General features: G+C 36.9%; 1 protein-coding gene and 1 pseudogene across 5 annotated transcripts; both read left to right on the forward strand.

Moving 5' to 3' along the window:
• The first annotated feature begins 1,760 nt into the window (after nt 1-1,760).
• Nucleotides 1,761-14,287, forward strand: LOC127810111 (regulator of nonsense transcripts UPF3-like). Of its 5 annotated transcripts, none has more exons than XM_052349374.1 (14): nt 1,761-1,878; nt 1,982-2,317; nt 3,501-3,607; nt 3,874-3,969; nt 4,060-4,158; nt 4,289-4,368; nt 5,569-5,682; nt 8,702-8,846; nt 9,127-9,200; nt 11,773-12,208; nt 12,394-12,492; nt 12,659-12,783; nt 12,885-12,940; nt 13,521-14,287. In XM_052349374.1, exons 2-13 carry the CDS (start codon nt 2,178-2,180, stop codon nt 12,921-12,923), a joined length of 1,554 nt encoding a protein of 517 aa, XP_052205334.1. In that variant the 5' UTR covers nt 1,761-1,878; nt 1,982-2,177; the 3' UTR covers nt 12,924-12,940; nt 13,521-14,287. The 5 variants fall into 5 exon arrangements, with proteins under 5 accessions (XP_052205334.1, XP_052205335.1, XP_052205337.1 ...); XM_052349375.1 differs by having other exon boundaries at nt 1,797-1,874; XM_052349373.1 differs by having other exon boundaries at nt 1,825-2,317.
• Nucleotides 14,288-15,296: 1,009 nt separating this feature from the next.
• On the forward strand, nt 15,297-19,956 carry LOC127809691 (stromal 70 kDa heat shock-related protein, chloroplastic-like; annotated as a pseudogene).
• Nucleotides 19,957-20,008: the final 52 nt, after the last annotated feature.

Here is a 20,008-nt window from a genome sequence, read left to right on the forward strand (position 1 = left end):
TCTCACAATTTAAGCAAAAAGTACACCGACTAATTTGACTAAAAGTAAATCATGGGGAAAAATACCCAAATCACAAAGGGTATATGAGTAATTTTCCCAACAAAATTTTAAGGTTTAATTTCACAAATCACCATTAAGATTTGTTTAAATTACACTGACTACTAATGCATTTTTTAAAATGGCACAATTCCCTTTGGTTAGTCACCTTTCATCACATACCCCCCAGTTGTTACTTTACAGCAGTTAATTATATTAAAAATCTAAATTACCTTTATAATTATGGACAAAATAAAAAATACTTCTAGATGACCAACAATGGGTACAATCACTGTCACCACAAAAAGTCAAACCCAACTTTGAATAGAAGGGTTTCATTTGAATTGAAATTAATTGCTCATGGGTTTTCTTGAATTCAATTAAAAGGGTTTCATTTATGTCAAATTTTAAATTTTAACAAAACCCATATATTCAACTTTGGATTTTGGTTCAAACCTAAGTTTTGATCGGAATAATACACAAAAGTGAGAGATTGATACAGAGAGAAATGAGATTGAGAGAAATAAACCCCATCAATGATCAGAGATAGAAAGTTATCGCCAAATTGTCATCGTTTTTCTCATCGTTATGCATTAGTACCTTATCAAGATAAAAGATTTTGCAATGTTCGTTGGATAGGAAAAATAGAAGAAAATAAAAGATAAAAGTGAAATAAATAGTAGACAATAAATAGAACACTTGAGAAAGTTAGATAAAGAAGAGTTGGACAAATGGAGGACGGTAGGTCAAAGAGAGAGAGAGATAAAAAATAAAATAAAAATAAATAGAAAAAAGGCTTAGTTAATATAAAAATAAAGGTAAAATGGTCAATCAAATACATTTTTAACAATTGAAGATACTGGTGACATTTTTAAAAACACAAAAACTACAACCCTTCTTAGTAATTTTTTTTTGTGTTTATTAGTAAAACAAACTTTTCGAGATATAGAATTTAAACAAATTTTATAAATGATGTCAAATTTTCTCAAATAGTATTTTTAATTTGATTCAATATCTCGACAAAATTTTTGCATGTTTATTTATTCATAGGATCCATGTCTCAATGGTTTACATTTATTTTTATGTATTTTCAAAAAATACATTATTAATTCATAGAATAAAATAAATATATTTAACAATAAGTTTGAGAAAATTTATAAGTAAACCTACTCCTAATACAAATTGAACCTAAACACTTCATCTCTAGCCTAACCACTAAACAAAGTGGTTTACACACTTTTTATATCTAATTATTCATCTCGAAATTTCATTTATAACAAAAATTATCATTTATAAAGAAAAAATCTAATTAATTGTTAAAATTACAAACAAATTTGATAAATAACCATTATAAATTGACGATCTCGTTGCTGTAAATATAACAATTAAGATTTATAATACAGAAAGCTCGAGCTAAGGTAAAGTCAGTCAAAAAATAAAATTTTGAAAAACCAAATTATCTAAGAGGATTCCTTTCTCCGAAAGAAAAAAATACTTCATTGGAGAGAATTATATGTGTCTCCGAGAGACTAATGCTACAATAGACGTGATATACATAAATTTATAATAATTTTAGTTATAATTAATAATAATTTATAATAGTGAGTAGGTTTATTATTAAATTTAATTAAAATCGTTATAAATTTATGTAAAATTATTATAAAATTTGTATATTTCCTTTAAACATTTAGGCTTTGAAGTCCAAACTCCACGGTGACATAAGACGCTATACACAATACATATGCATATACATACACATACATATATATATATATATAAAATAGAGTTTTACACAGAGAAAGGGATTCAATTCAACTCAGCAATTAGAACACACAATCGTATGTACGAACTGGAAAATCCCTTTTCCGTCGCATTCCTCTCTCTTTCTCTTCATATATTTTCGGTATTTCTGGTTCTACGCTTTGCCTCCTCCCTCTCTCTGCAGTTTTCTCATGCATGGCGATTTCGGGTCAAATTCCAAGCTAGGGCACGATCGTTGGTGAAGGCGCGGAGGGAAGATGTGATTTCGAGGAATTTTAAGCGTTTTTAGGGTTTTGAAGCGTCAAATTTGGTTGTCTTTTACTTGGGTTGTCACTATCTAATCGAATTTCTAGGGTTTGGTTCCGAGGTGAAGTTTACGCATGAAGAGCGGGTTCGATCGAACCAAGGTTGTGGTCCGGCACCTGCCGCCGACGATTTCACAGCCGGCGCTCTTGGAGCAGATCGATGCCCGCTTCGCCGGGCGTTACAATTGGTTCTACTTCCAGCCCGGAAAGACCAGGTTGGGGTTTTTCATTAGTGTTCCGATTATGGGTTTCGTTTGTTTTAATGTGGTATGTTTTGGTTTTTGCAATTACTGGCTTTCAGTCTTCGGTCTATTTCCCAGACGAGCTTGAATGGTGTTGGATTTGGGTTTTGAAACTATTGGCACATATAATAGTTTGTTAACGTTGTGACGACTGAGGATTGCAGGGATCACATCGCCTTCCAATAAGTTGCATATTTAAGTGATGTTAGGGTAAATTTAACTTGAAAAAGAAGTGGAAAAATGAATGGAGCATTGGCGGGGAAAGGATCCGAAGATTTATACCTAGTGGGTGAATGGGCAGGTATTGATGCGTGGGGAATAAGGAATGGTAATGGTGGAAATGTCAGAACATTTTCTACTTTCTCCTTTGTAATTCTTGGCACTTCTGTGAAGCGAATGAGTTAGTTATCATGACCAAGGCAACCCCTATTTATGATGAAGAAACTAACATTTTTGGGTAAAGAATGTCTTACCTGTTGTTATTGTCTTCTTGAGTCCTCTCTTTTGGGCATTGGTTGTGTTTTTTCTTTTTTTTTGGAAAATGTATTCTGGATTGAGCCTTCTCTCAATAGTTTGACTTATCCCAAAAGGAAGTAAGTACATATTATGCTTCAGACGGTAAAAGGTTGACATGTTATCAGCAACCTTTTACCATTCAGTTATTTTGACTTTATTTTGTTTTGTGGGTTGTGAGTTTGGAGTGGAGTGAGGACCTTGTCTCATATTGGGGGTTTCTTATGCTATATATTTAGGGATTATGGTAATTGGTAAAAATTTGAAGGAGCTCCATGCATTCTTATCCAAATTTGTGAAGATTAGTGCCATGCTATAGAGCATTGCTGGATGTTTTTTTTTTACCTTCCACCTAAATGTATTTTCCAAAGTACAATTGTTAAAATATTCTGTTTTGTTATTTTCTCGAGCAGGGTTCTCCTATAATGAATGCTAGGTCACTTTGAACATTAATTTTTAAATTAGATGTTTAGTGTTGTAGGCATATTTTAAAATTTTTCACATCTTTACTTTTAAATGGATGAGTTCCCTTTATTATTCTTATTGTATCATCTTAAATACTGTAAAAGGAAGGATCAGGAAAAAGTTCAGGTGTTTATGAGGTGCATTCTCTTAATTTTGAATTACACAACTGATTTTGCAGCCAGAAACATCAAGCTCATGCTAGAGCCTACATCAACTTCAACAGGTCGGAGGATATTATTGAGTTTGCTGAGTTCTTTGATGGGCATGTTTTTGTCAACGAGAAGGGTAATTGAGAATATACTGCACACAAAAAAAAGACATGTCAAAATCTTATTAATTACTAGGTTTTTTATAAATGGTGTAGGGACTTGTTCTTTCCACTACTATCAATAAAAATATGTAAACAGTTTAGGGATGTCATGTGATTTGAAGAAAATTTTGATTATTTACCCTGTCTTTCAGTTAGTTCCCCAAAATGCAATGTGCTGATATTATCCAATTCCTCTCCCCCCCCCCCCAAAAAAAAAAAAACAAAAAAAACCGGTGAACAGGCACTCAATTTAAAGCCGTTGTTGAGTATGCACCTTCACAACGCGTTCCAAAGTTGTGGTCTAAGAAGGATGGACGTGAAGGGGCCATCTCTAAAGGTAAGAAAACTGGTAACTTTTAGTGCTGATTAGATTTTTGTTTTTTTATTTTCTCAAGTGCGGTTACTTTACTTCTCTTGATGGTTATAGATCCAGAGTATTTGGAGTTCCTTGAATTTCTTGCTAAGCCTGTTGAGAATCTTCCAAGTGCAGAGATACAATTGGAGAGAAGGGAAGCAGAACGAGTGGGTCAGTTAGAATTTCTCTTTACGTCATTGTACAGTGATACCCATTGCCCACTTTTATTTAGGGTTGAAGGGGCTACAAGTAGCAGTATAATGAAAATTGATATGATTCTTCTCCCGTCTCTTATTTTTAGGTGCTGCAAAGGATGCTCCTATTGTCACACCATTGATGGATTTTGTTCGTCAGAGAAGAGCTGCCAAAGGTGGAAGTCGGGTAAAGATGATCAAACCTGCTCTTTTGAAATAACTTAGAAAATCAATCAGTTTCAGTACTTTTGAATGAAAAATCACCTGTTAATCTAATTTTCTTTGTCCATTCTGTTGTAGTGGGTACATGTTTTTCTGAGGTATTTGATTTATTGTATATTCAAACTCTTACCTGTTGGTGGATCTAGATATTTCTAATTCTAAAGTGAGAAAAGGCTGATTTAAACAATTATAGAGATATAATTTGTTAGTACACTTAAACTTAAAAGACATATTTCTGTATGATAATATGATGATATCTTCATCATCCGTTAAGTTAAATATTTGAAGATAGAGAAGGAAATTGAAAGTTCAAACCAGAAAATGCATACACAAAAATAGCAGTAACCAAGGAAAAAGATCAACAATAAGTGGACCTCATTATGTGTTAATTATCATTTCTTCCTATGTTCATTTCATGTGGAAATTTACCAACTTCAATATGCACTATCACTCACCTGTATGCTTCAAGTTGTAGCACCACGAGTCCTTACCCACAATGCTAGTTGAAGGTGATTATTGGGTTCATGAAACTAATTAATATGCCCAAGACCTCCCCACTACACTAGGAATGTGAGATTAGTTCATGTCAAGCTCCCTCCTATTTAATTCCTGATGCCCTTGCCAGGCCAGAAATTATCTCAATCTGACCAAAACTAATTTCAAAACAGTTTCCTGGTGTGTACCGACTTGGTAGTGGTCCTAGGTTGACTTTGATAGGAATAAGACAGATTAGTTTGACAGGCTTAGTCTTGAGAAACCCTTTTGATAAGATTTTGGAAACTAGCTGCCGTCCAAAGATGGATGTACATTCTTATTATGGCATTGTGTCTGACATGTGCCTTGCTGATTATCCTTGGCATTTGGTGATATGAGTCGGACATGTGACTATCAATGTATCTTTTCAATTATTTTTATTTCTAGTTATCAAAAAATATGTGCATGCTCTTAAATCTTATACATGTTAATGATATAAAATTGCTTGCTTTGTAAATAATTTATTATATATTTTCATTACTTTGATCTCTTTTGTACTTCCAAAAAAGTCCCATATTGCCATGATGGTTATTTGTATCCTTCCACTGTTCTCGTACCCTGCTTCTTAGTTGCCACATAATTTTTACTCTATTTCAGTGTGTAGAATATAATTTTGTAATAATCCATGCAGAGGTCCTCATCTAATGGCAAGCCAACCAGAAAAGCTGCTGGAGCATCATCTGGGAGTTCTAGTTTAAGTTCATCAAGAAGAAGTTCAGAAAAGCGAAGGACTTCTACCACCATGGTACTCATGTTTCTGATACATTAGGGTTTATTCTAATGGGAAAAGCAATAAACCATATTGTTATGCTGGTTTACCTTCATTCAGAAGTTGAAAGTATTTTTTGACCAATTATTTGGTTTCCATGAGATACTGTATTGTCAGTTTTGGTGCACTTTTGATGTTATTTTTGTACTTGCTATGCTCAGATGTCATAAAAACTCCAAAGTTATGATTTTTTTTTCATCATTACTTCTAGTCATGCATATAAATTTTTTGTCTGCTATTATAATACACAGTTTGGACAATGAAATGGTTATATATATGATAAACAACATATATATTTTTTTAATAATCATAATCCTCTTAGGAATTTTTTTTTGAAAAACAGGGCAATTTTTTAACTAAAATGGATAAAACCACTTATATATATGCAACTGAGTTCATAACATCAATAACCTTTATGGGTTTGTGCTGCTTTTTGCCTTGTGGCTTGAAAGAAAGGGGTGGGATTCCCTGTTTCTTGCTCTGAGTTCATTAGTTTAGGTCTTCTACCACTTTTTTTTTGGCGTTCTGTCGTTAATTAGTAATTAGGTTTGTGTTACTTTGTTTATGTTCCTTTTTATATAAATTGTATGAAAATTTAAAAAAAATTACTTAGTATATTTATATAAAGTTTATATACAAATTTTAAATAAAAAATTGGCCGAACATATAATTAAAATAGTTTTTGGTTTGGTTTGTGATTTTTTTTTTTACACAAACTGAAACCAAACCTTAAACCATTTTTCTCAAGATTTTCGAACCAAACCGTTTTGTTAAAAAACTAAAATCAAGCCAAACCAAACCAAACTAATCGGTCCAGTTTCTTTTAATGGTCTAGACCAAACTATGCACACCCCCCCCCCCCCCCCCCCCCCCCCCCCACCCAAAGCAGAGCATAAGACTCTTCTTGAATCTATTTATGTAATACCACAATCTTTATCCAGAAGTGTTAACTAAAGGTAACACTTGTGTTCATGGGACCAAGTGATTTATGCCCAAGGTCTTCCTATTAGACTATCGTTGTGGGATTGATTTGTGACAAAGTTCCCTCCTTTAATTCTTGGCATCCTTGCTACACTAGGTCTCTCACATCTTAATCTAATCTAAGTCAGTCTCAAACACTTTCTTGCCTGGCACCCACTTGGTAGTGGTTGTATTTCTACCACTTATAATTCCATAGATCCTCACCTAAAAGTTCTAATTGAATGCGACCTTTGGATCCATGGAATGAAGTGATATGCACAAAACCTCCTCAATACACTACTAACATGGGAATGAGTTGTGACAATTTATTTCTTGTTCCCCCTCCCCCCTCCTCTATATTTGTAGTTAATTTTTTTCCATTATTTGGTGGGGACATAAAAGATGTGGATTATGGATCACATCTTGTTTTCTTTTTTCCCTCGGTTCTTTTTTTGGGTTTTGGGGGGGGGGGGGGGGGTGTTAACCGTGCTTCTGTTTTGTGCTTTACTTGGACGATGATAGGAGTTGTTTCTATTTTGCTCGACTTTTAATCCTTTCTGGTCTACTAGGTGTAGGATTAATTTTGGAAATCTTTTATAATTCATGTTGGTGGTTATATCCTTTTAGATAAGATAGTTTGTATCTCTTAGTGGTATCAGCATTCATTGGCCTGGGCACAAGAAATCCTTGGAAGGTTTCTTATTTTGGAAAGAAAAAAAATGGAAATAAAGGGGAGAGTGAAGAGATGTAAGAGCTATTATGTTCATTTTCGGATGACGGTGTGTATTTGCATCAGATTGGTGTGTTACTGAAGAGATGGGTGTTTGCATATGGTTCTTTGATGCACAAGTGACCAATTTCTACATGATGGACTGACAAAGTGATGAAATGCTTTTGAGAATTGTTAAGAATCTGTACCTACTGGAAGAAATGATGTGACAGGATGGGTTTTGCATCCAGGGCTTTGTGGCACATATTTTAAAAGCATTAGTGGATGAATGAAAGTGTTTACAGTGTAAATATATCCTGTAATATTGAGAAATTGGCACTATCTGGTATAGTATAAGGAGATATATAATTGGTTGGTTATTTGAAACAAAGAACAAATTGATTGAGTATTTACTTTATCCAAGTTGATAAACCTGTGTGTTTGTGGATGTATTGTAATGCAGAATATTAATTTGAACAAGATGAGTTGGCCATAGCATGTTAAACTAATTTTTTGTCAATGAGTAGATGGTTGGGTCTATTTTCCTATTGATAGACAGGTATCTGTTTTAGTACAAGTTCAATCTATAACAGGCTGCTGGAGGTGATCAGAATGTGCAGTGAGCTGGTAGATGAAGGCTAACCAAAATCAGGGACACTGACCTAGGATGTTCAATCTAAGATGGTTTGGTCATGTAAGAAGGAGACCAAGAGACACTCCAGTGAGGAGAGTTGATGAAATGGAACAATTAATCAAAAAAAGAGGTAGAGGCAAACCTAAGAAGACTTTGAGGGAGACATTAAAGTTTGATATGAAGTGTATGGATCTCAATAAAGATATGACAAAAGATAGAAATACATGGAAGTCTAGAATTCATGTAGCCGACCCCACATAGTGGGATAAAGGCTGGATATGTTGTTGTTGTTGTTATGTGTAGAAACTAAATATCCATACAGGCAACATAGTCTGATGCTTAGGAGGACAACCTAGGATTATTTGCCTGGGCATATGAAAAGTAAAAAGTACTCATTTGGCTTGACCAAACTATGGCCGTCAAAACTGGTCCTTGTAGGGTGCTGGTTTAAGGAGGAAACTGATGTGTCATATGTTGATTTTTAAATATATGTGATTGTTCTGCAAATAAGTAACCTTGTAATATTTTCTGCCTGCAATATCTAAATGTAAGTCCAGTCGTTCGTCTTCCTTGGTGCAGTTTCCCTTCAATGATCTTTAACTTATAAAGAAAGTCCTGTTTTATCATATGACCGTCCTTCATATAGTACAACGAGATGGAATTGTTAACTTTCACTTCCATCTGATTGACAGTATGTTTTAAGGGATCCGGCGAAGAGTGCAAATGGGAAAGACAAAGCTGTCACCCTTATTTCTAAACGAGATGATCAGCAGCTTTTTGAGAAGTCAGTTGTTTTAGCTGGTGCATCTAGACCTGAAGCCTCAGAAGAGGAAAGTGGTATGACTTGTTAAGATTCTTGACTGGTTATCAGTGACATTTTTATTCTATTTGAGATTGTAGCTTGTATCTGCAAGTGCAGAATGGTATAGTTTTACATTATAAAGATGTCCTATACGGATTTATATAATTAAGGAGCCTAAAATCAAATGAATGATATTATCACATGCAATTTTTCCATATTGAGAATACATGAAGTTGCAAAATTTGTTTGTTCCCCTGTTGAGGAATGCATACTTTTACATTTGACATTTTGTACACCATGTATAATTTGTTTCAGGAACTTCTGGAAACATTGATACAGGGAAGAAGAAAATCCTGCTTTTGAAGGGGAAAGAGAAAGAAATTCCTCATGTAAGCTTCTTTGTTTCTTGCAGACTTCCCTGCCCCAATTATCTGAAGGCCCCACATTCTTTCAATTTTCACGGTTTCCTCAGCTTTGCACAGTTCCAGTTGTTTTAATGCATGCCATGTGCACAAAGACATGAGTGGAATGGTTTTTTGTACATTGATGTTGTTCATCACAAAAATAGATGAAAGGGTGTGCCTAGGGCATGAGGCTCCTTGGGGAGAGTCATTTTTGTACACAGCCTGACCCTTATTTTCGTAAGGAGGCTGTTTGTACAATTTGAACCTGTGAACCTTCTAGTCATAAAGGAGTAACTTTATTGTTGCCATCAAAGCTCGCCCTCATTACAAATAATAGATGTGAAGGAATATTTGTAGTCTAAAACAATTTACAAGCGAGAACTGGAAGTTTCCTGGCTGTTAAATTTTCACTTTTAGATAATCTGATTTTGAAGCCTGATATCATTCCATGAGGTAGGGAGGGAGGGAGCGCTCACCTATCTCTCAACCACTCCACAAAGCAACAGAGATCTCAGTTACAAAAGAAAGTGCAAGATAGTAAAGGGAAAGATTGAACTATTTTTGACCCCAAACCCCCTGGTGCGCCCAAATCCTTCCAACCTTCCACAAGTAAGTTAAGAAGGCAAGGAGAAATAGGGTCACCCTGTCCCAGACCCCTAGAACTATCAAGGAATCCTTTCAGGATCCCATTAACTAAAATGAAGGGCCCATTTACAAAATCAATTCACTTACACCGCTTAGAGCCAAACCCCATCTTATTTGAAAGGAAAAGGAGAAAACATCACTTGACACGATCATAGGTTTTCTCAATATGAAGCTTACATTTAAGGCCATTGGATTGACTTTTCGGTTTAGTAGTCAGGTGTTGCTTACCAAAATGGCATCAAGAATCATACCCTCCTACAAAGGCATTTGGGGTCCTGGGATCAAAACCTCATCGACTTCCTCAATCCTAATTGGAAGGATCTTAGAGGAATTTTGTAAAACTACCCACAATGCTGATATATAAATCTTTAAGGTCCAAAATCTCCTCCACACCCGCTGCCACCAAAGGAATAAAGGTGATAAGAGGAAGATAGCTCGCCCCAAAAAATGACCTGCCGTTGTCTCCTTGTGACACATAAACCTTGGAGGAAGCCCACTCAAAACCATCCCCTCCATTTTGAACCTACAGGACACTGAAAGAACACTTAAAAGACTTGTCAAGTAAACCAAAAAGTCACTTGTCCCAGAATAATAATACCCCAGCCCTAGTACCAGAGTGCCCAAAAGCAACCCAATACCACCATAGGCTTCTGACAACCTCCTCTAATGTCCTCCATTTTAGTCTCTTGCAGACACACACAGATGATAACAGACAAAATGTTATGAACCTTTTCGGATCCTTAACCTTCCTATATGTACTGCTTAGTCTTGTCAAGTGTAAAGACCTAAACAAGTTCTTTGAACATATTCTATGACTCTGGTTTACACCCTTTAATCAGTAGGCCCATAACCTGACAGAATATTTTTATTCTTTTTTAAACTTAGCAAGAGTTGTTTCTATATGGAGCCCTTTTCTTTGCAAAGAAAATTGTAAAGTATCAATAAATAGAAAAAATGAGTAATATTAAATAATAAAAATATTAGTACAAGAAAATTTCTAAAATTTTAGAAAATATTTAGAATTTGTAATCAATATTGTAAATGGTTGTCATTAATATTATAATATTATCAATATAGATCAATCTAATTTATACTCCATTTTAATATAAATGTATAATATTACTAAGAAATTATTATCATAAAAATTTTAATGTTAGCAATATTATGAATATTATATTGCATTAGTTTTATAACAATAATAATATAATTATTAGTATTATAATAATATATTACTAACATAATATTGAAAACACGTTTTGTATAAACTATCTTGAACACATTTTTTTAATTTTTAAGATAAGAAAATAGTTTCCCATGTTCAATAACTAAAGAGTGATTTCCAATTCTCTTGTGAAGATGAAAAGCCCAAGGTGGAGAACTGGGGAATATTTTCCGTTACTAAATATAATGTGGAAAAAATAAAGAAAGGAGAATATTTTGAAATAAAAATATACAAGAACAGACTACCTTAACAGGCACCTTGTCAGGCACAGAGGAGTGCCTCCACTGGCCCACACCCCAAGTGCTCCTTCATTGTTCCTTGGGGAACCCTGTCTCAAGAAACAAAAACTTTTTAAGTGCTTATGGCACACTTGAACCAAATTATGCATGTTTAAGTGTTGACTGAACCCTTCTTAATGGGGTTGTAAGAAAATGGACAGGCCTACACTGTTGCCATTGCTAATTTGGACTATGGTGCGACCCAAATAATCTTCGCTTACAGAACATAGGGCTCAGAACATCTAATTAATGTTTCATGCTGGTAAAGACATTGAGTTAACACTTCTGCCACTTCATATGTTGGTTTAAAGAATGCACATCCATTGTCATGTTTCTTACGAGTTGTGTTTTCTCTATTTATGTAGTTATATTGTTAAATAATGTGTGGCTGGGATTCTTACCACTTATACAGTTGTCTGGTGGCATTTTATTGCAGCTGAGTGCAACATCTGTAAAAAATTTGCCTGGCTCAAGTGGCCTTAAACAGAACCAGCGACGTGAGGCTAGTGGAAGGATGATCAGAAGCATACTTCTGAACAAGGATGCACGTCAAATTCAATCATCTATGGTCCATTCTGAGCAGCAAATCCAGGCATCTAATCTGGAAAAGGATAAAAGACCTCCTCGACCCCAAAATGTTCAGTTGATCACAAAGGATACAAATGGAGCACTGGAAGATGTACATGGTTTTTTGAGTGAGAAGCAGGAGAAACGCACAAGGAACAAGGATAGGCCTGATCGTGGGCTTTGGACTCCTCTTCGCCGTTCAAATGGATCACATGCTAGTGATGAGTCTTTATCCTCTTCTACTTCTCAATCTACAAATTTACAGCCAGATCTTGCAGAAGGTGGCTCCATTTAAGTAGCTAGATTCTATATGCGAACATCTAATCCATAGTAGTCATTTTCCATGCTAACCTGCATTAAGTAAATGAAGTATGGAATAATTCCTGTGAAGTAAAATGTCCCAGTGCTGCTGGTCTTACTTTTTGAGTAGTTATTAGGTGCGTTTTCACTGTGTTTGCCTTTCCAGGAGGTCATGGAGATGTGAAAAATGACATTTTAAATGCAAGGAGTGGGGAAGGCAGAAGTGCTACTAGTGGACGCAGCAGTTATGCCTCGCAAGATAATGGTTAGTCCTGCCTCTGAACTTAAAACACACACACACACACACACACACACACGCAAGATATGAGTCTGTCTGATAATATATTTATCTTCAAGTTCCTTTCCTCCTTAAGCCGCCCATTGGACTTCTGATTTGCGCATCTCAACTCATGTTGCTAGAACTTATACAGGGTCCCATAAACATGGTGGTCGCCGGGGGTTAGCACATAGTGTGAAGGATGCAGATGGCAATGCTATCATAGGTGACATGAAGTCGTTGAAGAGAGGAGGTTCTTCTGGTCATGGCTCCCATGAGGTCTATTTGCAATCCAATTTTTGTGTCTACTGTATCTAGCAGGTTTTGATTTGTTGTTTCCTCATTTCCTAATCTGCTTGGATTGGTAATTTTGAATGCAGAAACAAGTGTGGGTTCAAAAGTCTAGTGCTGGTACTTAAAAGTGTTATTTTAACTGGTAAGCCTCTGTTCTTTATGAATACACTGTTTATATAATTACATATGGAAGAGCAAAAATGATACTTTCCATTTCAAATCAAAATGCTCAAGCAGATAAAAATCAGTGGATATGTATATGTTGGTTTATGTTTTTGTTTTATTAATCAAACATGGCAATGGTTAATCTGCGGATAAATACAACCCTTCCTCCACCTCAAAGCGGAGAGCCTCACTCATGGAAGGCAAGATAGTTAAACATATTCCTTTTTCTTGTAACATATAATCCATTTTTTTTTTTCAGCTGAGATATTGGATTAATGCTTTGTCGTGACTACCAAGACAGCTGTATAGGGAGTAGGATGCCTTGTATGCTGATGTGCTACTTTTTAGCATCAGCCAATGATCTAAACATCCAAAATTTTCATAAAAACAATCCCTTGAGGGGCTTAGTGATGCAATGGGCCAAGATTGGTATATCATACCTGTGTTCATTTAAGAAACTATACAGTCGAGTTGATGCACTCTTTTATGTCTAAAATTGTTGAAAGTAGCCATAGGTGGTAATTGACCCTCTCGTTGTTGCATTTAATTGTTTGCAGTGAAGTTCTTGGTCCTTCAACATGTTGGAGTGTACTTGCACTAGTTGGCTGGGAGCGCTTTTTTGCTAAGACAAATCATCACATGTCAGCAAAGTCAAGGGAGCAAACCAAGTGTCTTTTGAATGAGACCATGGGGGAACTCCAGGTAGCCTGACGATGCTGGCAGATAATTCATGTATTTACGGTTTGGTGCCACGAAGAAAATTTCAATCCCTTCTTAAGTCAGAGATCGCAGTAGGAGGAGCAAAGTGGATAACAACCGATTGGAATGGATACTTAACACGGTATAAGCACTACTATATAACACCACAATTTTCATGAGTGCCCCTTTTTAACTTGGGTTGCTTCTCACCGTGGGAGGAAACTATGTAGGATGTCTTCTTGCTGATGAATCAGCTGGCTATCGAGATATTTAGATCATAGGGTGAGCGTTTCTTCTTTGAGCTAAAGCTGTAAATATAAATGTGGAATAGGCGTGCACAGCATCCAGTACTTCCTGTGTCTATAAATACACACCTCGTTGAGCAGTATGTATGCCATTTGACCTTATTTGGGTGCATGCATCCTGTCTTTATAATAGTGTTTTAAGATCATTACAGGATTTGGGAGATGGCTCTGGCTCCGGCTTTGGCTTTGTGTATGTTATTAGGTACTGGAATGACTTTGAAAGAGGTGAGGAAATGAGTGGAGTTGTTTTGGTGTGAGGTGTTGATGAGATTGAAAAGGGAACATTTGCATTGTGAATGATCTTTAATTTTCACTCTCCAGTCTCTCTCTCTTTGTTACTTGCAATTCTATTTTCTTTCTGCAATTTATATTACTTGTTCTCAAACCATCTTGATATTTTATAAAATTAAATTAAAATGGTTTGCTATATCTTCTTGAATTTATTTACAATTCCTTTTAGTTTATCCCTCTTCCCTTTTATTTATTTATTGCATATTTGTAGAAAATTGTGGGTTTTTATATATTTTTTAAATTGTATAGTTTACACTAGGGATGTTGCCCGTGTCTGTAAATTAAAAAAAAATATATTTAACGGTTAAAATTTATTTTTTTTTAAATAATATTTATATGAAGATGAGTTTATTAGATGTTGTAATTAATTAATTAATCTTTTTGCTTAGTGTACTACTTAGTGGGTTTAACTATTTATTTTAGAAATGATAGGAATTGAAGATTGAAATTGCTATTGAGATTCAAATTTAAATTGGTGTCTTAAAAATACAAATAAAGTTAGTAGTGAATAGGTTATAATAAATTGAAATATTATTTGTACATTCAATTGATATATTATGTTGTGTGTTATATTATATATACTTGGATTAAATAACACAAAGAGTAAAAATAATAATAACATATTAAATTGTATGTAAAATTTTTATCATAGTCAGAGCAAAATTTTATTTTTTGTATGTTTTCTAGAACTAATTTCTTCTAATAAGTTATCCTAATCTATATAAATTTATTATTGTTATTTAAAAAAAGAAATTTGTGGCAACAAACACGGCCTTAGTGGTCAATCGACTATGGGCCTTCAACATACAATACAGTCCGGCCCAGGACTAGGCCCAGCCCAATATGAGACAACCGACCACCTCGGTATCATCATCCGGGCAGCCTAGAGTTTCAATCGGACGGTCAGTAATTCCTGCCCGGTCAATGATTCGGTCAGCCTCGCAAGATCTTTCTGGAATGCGCCACGTGGCATCACCTAACTCCCTCCTCCCTCTTATCTTCTTCAACCTCTCAGCTGTGGTAGTCTCCTCTTTCCAAAACCCTAGCCCCCCCGAACCCCCCCCCTCTCCCCTCTCTGTCTCTCGATATATAAATCGAAACTATAGATTCGTTCAATTTAGAGGGTTAGGGTTGGGAATGGCAAGTTCTGCGGCTCAGATTCACGTTCTTGGAGGAACTGCCTTCGATTATTTGTCGAGGAATTCGAGTCCGAAATGTCCTCGGACGGTGTTCTTTGGCCAGAAATTGAACGCTGGAACGGCTTCGTGCCGACTGCCGAAGTTGAATAAAAGGAGCGGTGGTCGCAGGGGCTGCCGCGTGGGGCCAGTGAGGGTGGTGGCGGAGAAGGTGGTGGGAATCGACCTCGGGACGACGAACTCCGCTGTGGCGGCGATGGAGGGAGGCAAGCCGGTCATTGTCACCAACTCCGAGGGGCAAAGAACGACGCCGTCGGTGGTGGCCTATACGAAGGTCGGGGATTTGCTTGTCGGCCAGATTGCGAAGCGCCAGGCGGTGGTGAACTCCGAGAACACGTTCTTCTCCGTGAAGAGGTTCATTGGTAGGAAGATGTCTGAGGTCGACGAGGAGGCCAAGCAGGTTTCTTACACCGTGGTACGAGACGACAACGGAAATGTCAAGCTCGAGTGCCCTGCCATGGGCAAGCAGTTCGCTGCCGAGGAAATTTCAGCTCAGGTAATTATTCTGTTGCTTATATGCCTATCTGTTAATTGTTTTGGATTCTGCATAACCTTGTAGAATAGCTCCTCGGGATATTCCTGGAAATTTACCAATTTGAGTTCTGTGACATGCTGACATCACATGCTTGTTTGTCATCACCTTTTTCCTTTTTTGCTCCGAAAGGAGAAGTGATGGAATCGGTGCTCTTTACAGATAGTGACTGATAATCTCTCTCCTCTTCCTGGATTAGGTTTTGAGAAAACTTGTGGATGATGCGTCTAAGTTTCTGAATGACAAAGTTACTAAAGCTGTGGTGACAGTACCTGCTTACTTCAATGATTCCCAAAGGACAGCAACTAAAGATGCTGGCCGAATTGCAGGCTTGGAAGTTTTACGAATTATCAACGAACCTACAGCTGCTTCATTGGCGTATGGTTTTGAAAAAAGAGCAATGAAACCATTCTGGTATTTGACCTTGGAGGTGGTACCTTTGACGTTTCAGGTACTATGACCGTCTTATATAGAGGTTTCCTGTTTCTGAGTCATGAATGCTCTGGTATCCCCTGTAATGATTGTGGACATTCTTATGAATGGTTTTGGTGAAGGCATTTTATAAGAAGATACACGCTTTTAACTGTGACATGCTTTCATGCTTCAGTTCATCCTCCCTCGAGAACTGCACTTAGTCTAATTGGTGTATTTGAATCTTATTTTCTCAAATTTTAAGTTCTTATAAGTATGAGCTTCATGCTTTATACAAAATTGATTAGGATAAAGTTATCAATTTCCATCTCCAACCTGCCATTTTATGACTGTGTATAAATTTAAGGCTGTTGTCCACTTGCTCTGTGAAATAATCTTTTACACCTTTGGGAAATAGTTCAATCTCTGCCGCATAAGCATTTTGGTTCACATTACTTGTGTTCCTTGATTTGCAGTTCTTGAAGTTGGTGACGGAGTATTTGAGGTACTTTCTACTTCTGGAGACACACATCTGGGTGGTGATGACTTTGACAAGGTTGGCATTCTTTATTTATTGACTATGATCAACTATTTTTTAGTTCACTTTTGCCTTTTACTCTTTACATTTTATTTATTCTTATGAGTTATTCTTGAATATGTTTTGTGGGTTAATCAATATTCTCCTTGCAGAGAATTGTGGATTGGCTTGCTGCCAGTTTTAAGAGAGATGAAGGGATAGATCTTTTGAAGGACAAACAAGCTCTCCAGCGACTCACTGAGACAGCGGAGAAAGCAAAAATGGAATTATCATCTCTGACACAGACAAATATCAGGTATGTTCAGTTTGTCGACCTTCTTCAGCTTCTTGAATCTCCCTAATTCTGAATAGCACTGTTCTTTTCCAGTTTGCCTTTCATTACAGCCACTGCAGATGGCCCCAAACACATTGAGGCCACTCTTACGAGGGCAAAATTCGAGGAATTGTGTTCAGATCTCCTTGACAGGTAACCAGTATCTCAGTCTAAATGCCTCTTTCTTTTTCATGAATCTGTTAATTTATAAGTGAATTTTGCATTAATATGGACACATCAGAGTTTAAGTTCTGTTCTTGGCCTTAGGCTTAAAAGACCAGTTGAAACTGCCTTAAGGGATGCAAAACTCTCATACAACGATCTAGATGAAGTGATCCTTGTTGGTGGATCAACTCGTATTCCAGCTGTTCAGGAACTTGTTAGAAGAATGACTAGCAAGGAACCCAATGTTTCAGTAAATCCCGATGAAGTGGTTGCCCTTGGCGCTGCCGTTCAGGTCAATCCATCTTCTTTTCCTGTTATCTTCTTTTCCTTTGTTATCATTCTTTGAGGTGATTATCCCATGTAATGGGAGTGTTGTGGTTGTTTTATGGTGTACTTTTCTGATTTGAACCCTTGATTAGCTTTTAGTTGTGGAATAAAATTTTGTGCTTTTATTGGATTTGTTCCAGGCTGGTGTTCTAGCTGGAGATGTCAGTGACATTGTCCTTCTTGATGTATCTCCTCTATCTCTGGGTCTGGAAACTCTTGGCGGTGTTATGACTAAAATTATACCGAGAAACACAACTTTGCCTACATCAAAATCGGAGGTGTTCTCAACAGCTGCTGATGGGCAAACAAGCGTAGAGATTAATGTTCTCCAAGGAGAAAGAGAATTTGTTAGGGACAACAAATCACTTGGCAGCTTCCGCCTGGATGGAATCCCTCCTGCCCCACGTGGGGTTCCTCAGATTGAAGTCAAGTTTGACATTGATGCAAATGGAATTCTCTCTGTTACTGCAGTTGATAAAGGCACCGGAAAGAAGCAAGATATTACTATTACTGGTGCTAGCACCTTGCCAGGTGACGAGGTATTGCTTTGTGAAGAATTTGTATTATCTAACTAGATACTTACCGTTATCAGTAGTTTCACCAGCAGCATGAACCCCCCTTATACGTAGTTATTTTGTTAAGAATTTGTATTATCTAACTAGGTACTTACCGTTACCAGTAGTTTCTCCAGCAGTACCTACCTTAACTAGATACTTATCCCATGCTGCATCCAGAATATTGAAATAAAGCCCAGTGAAAAGAAAGAAAAATGCTGCATTGATCAATATCTTCTATTTCTGTGGGTTCTTCCCCCCCCCCCCCCCCTCTCTCTCTCTCTCTCTCTCTCTCTCTCTGACCATTGGGTTGGTTCGAGCTTCCTAGTAGAAGAGTAAGGAAGTTCTGATTTAGTATCCCATTTTGTCTTGAGGATGTGTCTTCTACTTAGTTTTGTTGTCTTCTATTAAGAAATAATGATATTAAATCCTATTGGGTCTGCCGACTTAGTTGGCTGAGTGGGTTGAAAGCCCACAACACCCTTGCGTTTGCAAGGGTGAAACGTTAATTGTTGCACATGTAGCTCACAATGTAAATTAGGACATGTTTGGCCTTCTTGTGAAATTTTTCTTTTGTAAGATTCTCCTGCAAAATTTACTCTTGCAAGCTTCACAGCAGGAAAAAAGGATTCTGCTATATATAAATGGACTTTATTATGGCCGCCAAGTGTGCGCGTGCATGCGTCTTTACTTGGAAGCTGTCCTACAGTAGAGACAACTAGGCATTTCAATTAGATTTTTCTGTCAATGGATCTTACAACTTACACATGCTCTACCATAATTGCATGGACAGCCTCGTGCAAGCTTCATGTACTCCCCTGTTATTATTTAATGGAACTGGGTAGGCAAGTTAACTTTCTATAAACACAGTCCTAATATAACATAAACTGAGGATAAGTCTGAAATGGTGCAGGTAGAGAAGATGGTTAGAGAAGCTGAGAAGTTCGCCAAGGAAGACAAGGAGAAGAGAGATGCCATAGACACAAAGAACCAGGCAGATTCTGTTGTGTACCAGACAGAAAAGCAGCTGAACGAATTGGGAGACAAGGTCCCAGGTGCAGTGAAAGAGAAGGTTGAAGGCAAACTGAAAGAGCTCAAGGATGCAATCTTAGGGGGCTCAACCCAGGTCATGAAGGATGCCATGGCTGCTCTTAATCAGGAAGTCATGCAGCTTGGGCAATCCCTCTACAACCAGCCAGGTGCTGGTGCGGGACCTGGTACTGGCCCTGCACCCGGTGGTAGCACTGGACCTTCAGAATCAGGCAAGGGACCTGATGGGGATGTCATTGATGCCGACTTTACAGACAGCAAGTGATATATAAGATAGCAGGGGATTATTGTCAATGGTCAGCTGATTTTTGTCTTTCTGGTTTCATTTTTCAGCACAAATGTGTATAAGTAATGGATTACGGAGTTTGGATCTGATGCTGGGGCTTTATCATTCCCGAGGGTTTCCATTATTTCAGTTGGAGAAAGGATATTAGGACTTTAGAGGATTTTGATTTTTAACTGTCTTCATTGATATATACCCATAATATTGAGAACTTTCAGGAAGTCCCATCTCCTTGATATTTTGAAGCGTGAGGAACGAGGATGAATATGATATATGATATGCAGTTGACCAGTGGTGTTGAGTTAATAAGATTAAATTGTTCTTCGGAATTCTTTCTTACCTCTCGAGAGTGGCAAAATTAAGCCTGTCATCATTTGACTG

This window comes from Diospyros lotus, chromosome 9, assembly GCF_014633365.1.
Source record: "Diospyros lotus cultivar Yz01 chromosome 9, ASM1463336v1, whole genome shotgun sequence".
Classification (NCBI taxonomy): Eukaryota; Viridiplantae; Streptophyta; class Magnoliopsida; order Ericales; family Ebenaceae; genus Diospyros; species Diospyros lotus.